The sequence below is a fragment of the Lissotriton helveticus genome, chromosome 1_1 (assembly GCF_964261635.1).
Source record: "Lissotriton helveticus chromosome 1_1, aLisHel1.1, whole genome shotgun sequence".
NCBI lineage: Eukaryota > Metazoa > Chordata > Amphibia > Caudata > Salamandridae > Lissotriton > Lissotriton helveticus.
In genome coordinates, this window is record NC_136057.1 from 704,986,545 (window position 1) to 704,995,545 (window position 9,001).

Genomic DNA, 9,001 nt, shown 5'->3' on the forward strand with positions numbered 1-9,001 from the left:
GAGGGCTATATAAGCCCTGGGCAAGGTTGTATGTCAGAACAATGCATGCCTTTACCATGCATGCCGTTAGTCTGAAGTCTTTACAATGAATATGTCTTCACTATGCACTCCTTTACCATGCATATCGTTACAACAACATGCATTAGGGAAAGCACTGGACTTTGGAGTCCTATAATTTACTATTCCAACTCCAGTCTGCGCAACAGCAGGGAAAGCGTTGACTTTAAAGTCCAACACTGATTTACCTAAGGCATCTCATTGTAAGCATGTGTATTGTATAGGAATGAATGGTAAAGACACATTTGTTCTATGGCCTATAATGTAATAGCAGTGTGTGGTTCACGCCACGCTATATATGTTGTTTCCCCTGGGCAATAAAGGATGGCCCCCTTTGTCCTCCTGTCACCTCCTCAGACCTCTGCTGCCCATTTTAACCCCATTTTTTATTTATTCTATTTTATTTCAAGTTGCTGTGAGGTTATTGTTAGAGTATGTGTTAATTCAGTTATTGAGATATGAATATGCAATGTGAGATTTTTGTCAAGCAGTAAATGAAATGTCGCGTTGTCTTTTTGTATTTCCTTACTGGAAAGAATTTTCATGGTTAAAACCTCATCCTAGACCCATTTTTTCATCACGAAAATATTCCAAAATCCATGCCAGGAGTTGTTGGCTATATCTTTTGGGGTTTGGGGTTTTGAGATAGGTTAGTCCACCACACCTCTCTGACACTGGTGCCATTGGCACTGCCCGTTGGTGCATAGAACTAGGAGGGTACGTCTCGGCTGCGGAGCGTGGTGGTGGAGGGCCCAAACCATTCCTCCAAGCTGCAGATGACTCCATGGGTCAAGAGGGCCTCAGAGAGGGAACAAACACTGCACAAATTCATTAGCTGCTGCATGGTCTTACAAATATGCGCACAGAAAATGTGATTGGTGGGGTTTTGCATGGATGTGATATGCATTGATGCTTTGCCGTTAAATATGTATTAAATGAAACCTTACGTTTTCAAAAATGTATAGTGTTTCCATTGGCTATGTATGGGAAATTCACTGCTCTGCGACTCGGGGAACTATTTTTCCTCAGCACGGACCCTGCTGCCCACGGTTCTCCGTCACACTGCTGGTTCTGAACCATCTTTACCAAACCTGTTCTCAGCGCAAGTCTGAGCAACCTCTTGAACTCTATAGCACGACTTGTTAAACTATTGTAAAATGTGCCAAAGAGACAAATATTTAATGGCATTATTTGCACACTGAGATTGCTGAATTACAATTCTATGTTTTCTCCTAGAGTCCCTTAAAACCATGCACAGAGAACATACCGGCCCAGTTAATGTGCACAATGGGCGCTGTATCCACAGTTCTTTTGAAAGTTGCTTTAGTACATTTTCGATACATAGGTTAATTGTAAGGCCTAATTTACTTTGAAAAACAACTTTTTTTTGTTTTAATGTAATTCTAATGTTTACGTTTTTAATTGATACACTTCGATATATGTATCTATTTTGCAACCAGTGTTCAAAAACAGGTGCGTCTAAAATACCAATTATAGTTGTCTAAAAGTAACAAATAAATGTAAAAAGTACATTTTTCGAGGCTGATTGCTGAGGCTGTTTTTATTCCTTATAATTTGATTATTGGTTTTTATGCGAATGAGTGCTTCGATTCTGGAAGATACTGTAGGCGTTCAGCTGGCACCGAGCAGACAGGGGGCAGCCGGAAGTCAGAGGCAGAAGGCCACGCTACCATTGTGCGCGTGCGGGGAAGTGGGTGGCAAACACAGGCCATGCCCCTCTTTCTCAGCTCTTCACGTCATGGTCTCAGGTGACATCTTAGCACAGCACACTACTAATGAATTAAAGTAAGGTGGTTTATATCAGCAAGGTCCACATCCTGCTGTTATTTTACTTATATTCAAATAATATTGTATTTTCTACATACGCACTGGACTTGGACTTTATGCAATTTAAATGAGAGATAGAGATGGATTTCTGCACAATTGACCAAAGGCACATTGTGGTAAATACCTTTGTTTCTGCACCCCAAATCAACGTGACGTGCTGAAGCCGCGCTGTATCAGTGGTAGAGAGATGACAGGGGTAGGGCAGAGTCGAACCGTGCATTTACAAACAAGGCATAGATCTCAGCAATAAGCGAGTAGCCCGCCGAGCTTGTTTGCGGGTTCCATATAGTAAACGTATTTCATCCAATATCAGCGATTGGGTTAATCTAGAGCTGTGCCTTCTTCCCATGTCAGATCAAGGGTGCTGGAAAGAAAATACGTGTGTGTGTTTCTGTTGCTTCGAACTAATTGTAAGGTCCATAAAATGTAATCAGGAAGAAGTGCTGATTACTTTGTTTTTGTTTTTTTCGGCTAAAAAATGATGGTCGAATGTTAAATAAAAATGTGAAAGTGTCATTGTAAGTCAAAAGGTTGCAGTTGAATTCTGCATGTAACCCGTGAAGTGGTAATTCACAGCTGTAGATTGTCCCTCGGCCGTTGCTGTAAGGAAACAGGTGGTCTCTAATGACAGCAATACATCCGGGTTTTATACTAGATACTGACTTTATCAAAATATTTGTTTTGGATAGAAAATATTTCATTTTCTTAATAAATATATTTTCAGTCGAAATGGTATATGGTCTATGGTCTAATTGCTGTCAGGTGCACAGCAAGGACTCTATATATTAATCACGGCGTCCCCTCTTGACCAAATTGTGTGATATTGGCCATGTCCCTTGTCTGGTATAATCACGAACATGAAGAAACCCCTAAACACCACCATTAAACGCACATAAAAATAATGGATATTTATAAATACAGCGAGAAATACATGACCATATTTAACATTGTGCAAAACACTTTCATTTTATTTTGTATGTGTCAACCAAATGACTTGCGTAAATTAGCACATAAAGGGCGCGACATGTCGTGACATACATTAGCACATTTCACACACATACACACACGCTTAACTCACTAACAAATGATTTTCCTTTAATTCAATATTTTTTTTAAGAAAGCAAAGGAAGCAAAACGTTGTGATAATAGATTAAATAAACGGGAATTGCAGAAAGCGGCTCTTGGAGACGTTTTTGTTTCATGCAGTATTGTTTTTTATAAGTCCAAAAATAACTTTATATTATTAATATATAAAAAATAAGTCAATGGAATAAACCGTGGTCGTTTTCAATTAAATAAAGCTCCTCGAGAACCGGAAGCATAACTTAAATACAGGGTGATGGTTTCGAGTATATACATGGAATAGAAGTTCCGGTCGGGCCCGAGGCCCTAAAGTCACAGTCTGCGGGCCGAGCCCCGGTCCCACCGCGGTGGCGGCTCTCACAGCACGTGGTAGATGGGCAGCGCGTCCGGCGTGCCCGGGGTCCCGAGCTGGGACTCCAGGCTGGCTGAAGGGGAGAGGGAGAGGCTGTCCTGCTGGGGGAGGGCCGGCTGCTCCGTCGACGAGATCCGGTCCACGATGCTGGACAGGCAGTCCAGGCTGGACAGAGTGCTGAGTTTGCCAGTTGGGTACACTAAAGGATAAGGAAAAAGAAAGGACTCGTTAATGTGGCAAAAACATGTTAAACGCAGCTCTTAAACGTACATAGAGATTACAAGGGCTATAATAATACATGGCAATCCTTATATTCACCTCCTAGGGATGATGGAGGTATTAGAACATAGTGCATGCATGTAAGCATGTTATTGCCACCGTATAAGTTATTTCTCTTGAAATCTGGGGTGCTCTGGAGAAGAGGTCTGACAGACTCCACCTCCAGGCCCAGCCCATGCCTTCTGCGTGCCTCAGGTGTTATCAGAGGGCCCATAGCGTCCTTCAGGAGAGACCTGTGCACCCAGCCTGCCTCAGGGCTTCATCCTTCCAAAGCACCTCAACGCCCCTTCACTGCAGCGGCCACTACACCTTGTCCATCACTCGTAGTCAATGTGTATCCTGTGCACGTGCACGGACCCGGCGTGCGTCAGAGGGCCACTGTGACGTAAACACTCCTAAACTATGAGCTCTGTTGCCCTAGTTATGACTGGTGCGCATCTCAGAGTTTAACCAGTGTCACTCTGGGCCCTGAGTGGGGGTGAATAAACTCCTTCACGGATGGATTTTAGGGCCTCACAAATAAATGCTTCAGCGGCGATGGTCACAATGATAACGGCACTACTACCTCTGCGGCTACTGTAAAATGAATAGCATTATTGTGTACTGTTTCACTTCAAAGGTGCTTAGCAGCAAGGCACACATCTATCTACAATCCCCAGCACTCCATACCTTTCACCCGTGACATCCTGTTATCCAGTATCCAGTCCCCATCGTCCTAATTTTAAAATGAGCAGGACTTTTCTAACAGTCAATGCATGCCCAGTGGTTCTCGTACTGTGGTTCAACAGCGTCCCCCGTCCCCTCACCCAGCCCCCCCTCTCAAGGCCCGGTGTCTGTACCAGGCCGCCACTCTGTCTGGTCCTTATTCTGTTTTGAGCGCATTATTGACACCTGTTAACCCGGTCCCTGCGAGTATTTGGTGAGGAGACCTGCCACCTGCCTGTCCCTAGTGATGATATCGCGATAGGTTCGACAGGACGCTCCATACTCACTGGTCGAGATGTCCGAGCAGTAGGCGCTGTCGAAGCTGCCGTTGCGTCTGGACCACGCAGGGCTGTTACACTCCGCCTGCAAAAGAAAACAATGATTTAAAAACACGCTCAATGCTCAGTACAGGCCAGTCCCAAATAGCAGCAAGTACCAAACAGCGTGAAACAATTAACGATGCAACATTTCTGAAGTATTATCATATTTAATCACCCTGGCCTTCCGCTGCGCCCCTCCCCTCCCCTCCACCCCGCCGGTAAACCCTGGGTAGAGTTACTGGCGGGGCGACTTGAAATATGCGGCCCACTGTGGGACCCGGCGCAATGTGCGCCGCATTAAGCATGGCGAATGGATTGGTGCAGGGTGAAACCACAGCAGGCAGAGAACACTTTCCCAGGACGCATTTTACACTCAAAGCCCGACAGACCCTGGGTATCGGCGGCCGGTGGGGGCGCGGCACCTATCTGCGTGCTGGGGAACGTGTCCACTGCTTTGTAGGCCCTATAACAACACGGCCCACAAACGGCTCGACCCCAAGGGACCGAGTGTCAGCGCCGTTTGTATTTTGGATTGAATGTATTGGAGAGAGGTGACACCCCAACTCCCCGAGCACACAAATAAACACACTCCCATCACTTGCAACGTCCCCGGACATCTGTCCCGCACTGGCTTGAAAGGATTCCCTCCCACTTATCAATGAACACACAGCCAAGACACAGGGCCACGGTCATCAAAGAGTTACTCGGAGGCACGTGTTAACCAACGACACTCCTGCGTCTGGGTGCGTGAATAGGAGTCTAAGAACACGTGTTAAAGTGTTCATTTTGTTCATGCTTGTGTGTGTGTGTGTGGGGGGGGGGAGGCGAGATACTCAGTTTATCGCATCACTCAGTCCAGCACGAGATTCCCAGGGCCTGGATGTCTGAGCCTTGTCATGGATGTATCTAGAATCAGTCACTGAATTTATATATATATATATATATATATATATATATATATATATATATATATATATATATATATATATATATATGTGTGTGTGTGTGTGTGTGTGTGTGTGTGTGTGTGTGTGTGTGTGTGTGTGTGTGTGTGTGTGTGTGTGTGTGTGTGTGTGTGTGTGTGTGTGTGTGTATATATGTGTGTGTATAAGTGTGTGTGTATATGCACACACACATACATACACACACACATTCATTCAGGAATATAAATCAGGGGGACGTAGTAACCATTACTGGTGTCTCTCTCTGCCAAGTCCCCCACATGATAAACAGGGGCTGGTGGGCCTAAAGGGAAGGATTCTTGTGGGAAGATGTTAAAGGTCAGAATAAGTGTTAATAGCCCCAGGCATGTTACAAGAAGGACCCTGCATTGATGGGCTCTGGCCCACACTGTCTGGGTTACGAATGCCAGAGAAATGTCAGAAGTTCTCTCTACACCATTCTATCTCCAAATGTTATGCTAATAATGAAAGGTAAGTAAGGCCATTCTAAACCACTATACTTTCTTGTGACAAAGTACATGTTAAGAGAAAGACCTGCAACAGAGATGCAAAGGGCCATAACAAGTTAGAACACAGGTTTCTTGTCAGCACTCTTCTAGCGCCTGGTAGTTCACCAAATGTACATTTTACTGTCCGATTGTTCCCTGTAATGTATAGTTTGTGTACTACAGCTCAGAAAAGTGGTTTCATGTAGGCCAGTCTTTTGTACCGTGATGTGATGGTGAAGGTTATTCGCTATACAAATGCCAATGACAGCATGCTAGTCTGTGTTGTGCTATGCATTTAGGCTATGCTACACATTCTCACAAGGTGCTATCTCGCATAGAGGCCTCAAATGACTTCTAGGCTCACAACTAAACTAGCCAAGGAAAGCACTTTAGGGAATATAGCTCCCAGTCAGACCCACGCGGCACTCTGCACTCCCTGGGCACACAGCTACGGGTAGACCCTGCTTACCATGCCGTCCGAGCAGCTGGACAGGGGGCTGCCGGGCTCGGAGCACCTCTGGCCGGGCAGGGTGTAGTAGCTCTCCACCTGCTCCCGCAGCAGGTCCTGCAGGCTCTCGATGTAGCTGATGGCGTTGCGCAGGATCTCCACCTTGGGCAGCCGCTGGTTGGGGTTGGCCGTGGTGCAGCGCTTGAGGGTCTCGAAGGCGCTGTTGACCTTCTTGAGGCGCCGCCGCTCGCGCATGGTGGCCGCCTTCCGCCGGTCCATGGTGGAGGACTTGCGCTTGCAGGCCTTGCAGGCCCAGAGCAGGCAGTGGCCGGCCTGGTGGTGCCCGCTGGGCGCCCGCACGTGCTCCTCCTCGTCGGAGCCCGCCAGCTCGTCCGCATGCACCCGGAAGCGGCCCAGGCGGCTGTCGAAGTCCTCCACGAAGTCCTCGTCCGGGGACGGCATGCTGGAGCTGTCGTAGAAGAACTCGGAGGGCGAGAACTGGCAGCTGTCCACGAGATCCATGCTGGGCGCGGGGCTGCGGCTCGAGCTCGGTCAGGGGGGTCCCAGGGCAGGCAGAGTCCGCAGAGGTGGCTGAACCCGGGTCGGAGTGTGGCAGCACCGGGGCCAGGGCTGCTTATATATCATGCGAGCGGAGGCCGGTCCAGGGTGGCCACCCGCCATTAGCATATCTCACCGCAACCCCCTCTGTGGGCTCTCTGACCAAACCCCCGCCTTGCTAGCCCCCTGGGATTATTCGGAATTTACTGCTCTTCTCCACTCTCTGATGGTTTCATTACACACATTAAGCCTCTTTGCAGCAGAACCATCATGTACTCCGGTAAACTTACACTTCTCGCATTTGTGAACTTTGACAACGGGTTTTTTCTGCAATTGTTCAGCCGTTTTAGCTTTTATGCAAAAAAATCGAGAGAGATGAATGTTTTAGTATTACACGAATGAAGAAAGGGACGTTTTGAGCCCCTTATTCTAGGCCATCAATTTTCATTTTTTTGGGGTAGTTATTAAATTCATCATCCTTAAATAATGCTAAACCCAACTAAGCAAGTTGATTTCTAAAAAAAGTACCCAATCTCTGCCTTACGCATAGCCTCTTGGGGGTTCCTAACTAATAGCCTGGTAGCTCAAGTGTTTTGCTTCAGATCGTGTTCCATTTTCTTTAACCTGAAATCAAACATGACGAGCAGAATGGAAAACTTATCTGTGCTTTTGAGTGGTTCCCTGACATTATGCACATGGATATTAAGATCAGGGCACAACCAACCTCTAGGTTTGCGTTATGTGCACAGCATCGCCCATCTAGAGTAAGTAATGCGCATTATCTGGGAGTCCCGCGAGGACGTTGTTTTGCGGACTAAAAATAAATAATTGAATGCACTTGGTGCCTTATTTATGAACGCCTTGCGCTACCGGTGCGTCACTTTTTCCCATTTTAAAAGTGACGCACCGGCGGCGCAAGGCCTTCATAAATAAGGCCCCCTGGTGACTTGCAATGGCGCAAAACACACCAGCGGAACAGTCCAGTGAGTAACGAGTTTCAACACCAGCAAGGCTGACTCAGCCTTTCATCCTTCTCTGAGTACCGTTACAAATGATACTAATGACACCTGTTATAGACAGTGCGTATAAAAGGCAGAAGAGCGAAGTAACGCGCTCGGTGAAATATTATTGCGTGAGGAGTATGTTATGAGGGTACGGGGAAAAAGAATATGCCCCCCCCCTCATCCCCCTTCATTAGTAGGCGGAATCCAAAGGAAATGGAATATTAATAATACTGCCGCTTTTAATATTTATTTGAAAACTAGCATTGTGTGTGCTTCCAGAAGAGGGGGGCATTATGATCTCGAGAGGGGCAGCTCCCCCTTGAAGGCTGCCGTGCTGTGGTGCAGTGTGCTTTACTCGGGACGGAGCCCCCCTTGCCAGCATGGCCCACACCTCCTGTGAGCTGAGCCGTCCCAGGGCGCACTGGCTGAGTGAGCCCTGCTCAGAGTCGGGCCTCGCACCGTTACAGATGCGTCCCAGCTGCCGGTCGCAAGTTCCTCCTGGACGTGTAAAGTTTCCAGCCCCCTCGGAGCCGTGCAGAACTTCACACAGGTCGGCGACAAAGCCCCTCCTCGAAACCTGCCGCAGATCACGGGCCTGCTCAGGGGGCTCGCTGAAGTGCGAATGAAGCCATTAACGGCCCCTCGCCAAGGTGCAGCAAACCTTTCAAACGTCCGTTTGATTCCACCCTTCGCGGAGGAAATGGCAGAGGGGGTCTAAAAGGTTAATTAACGAAAATGTGTCTCTAAGCTCTGTGGCTGGGTCTCTGGCCCTCCCTGACCAATGCATAGATTTTTTTTATATTTGCATTAAAATGCTTTTAGTGCTCTTTTTAACAAACATCAAGAGCGACCTCATTTCATCACTTTCAAACGCATTATTTTTTATACATTTGTAAA

General features: G+C 47.0%; 1 protein-coding gene across 1 annotated transcript; it reads right to left on the bottom strand.

The window, feature by feature from the left end:
- Nucleotides 1-2,845: 2,845 nt before the first annotated feature.
- On the bottom strand, nucleotides 2,846-7,128 carry MYF5 (myogenic factor 5). The gene is made up of 3 exons (XM_078655171.1): nucleotides 6,564-7,128; nucleotides 4,612-4,687; nucleotides 2,846-3,539 (listed from the first exon to the last, which is right to left on the bottom strand). The coding sequence occupies exons 1-3, from the start codon at nucleotides 7,062-7,064 to the stop codon at nucleotides 3,346-3,348; spliced, it is 771 nt and encodes a 256-aa protein (XP_078511297.1). The 5' UTR covers nucleotides 7,065-7,128; the 3' UTR covers nucleotides 2,846-3,345.
- Nucleotides 7,129-9,001: the final 1,873 nt, after the last annotated feature.

Coding starts and splice junctions, on each gene's coding strand:
- MYF5 (XM_078655171.1), bottom strand. CDS start 7,064: ATGGATCTCGTGGACAGCTGCCAGTTCTCGCCCTCCGAGTTCTTCTAC. Junction 4,688..6,563: donor CCAGCTGCTCGGACGGCATG/GTAAGCAGGGTC, acceptor TTTCTTTTGCAG/GCGGAGTGTAACAGCCCTGC. Junction 3,540..4,611: donor CTGCTCGGACATCTCGACCA/GTGAGTATGGAG, acceptor CTTATCCTTTAG/TGTACCCAACTGGCAAACTC.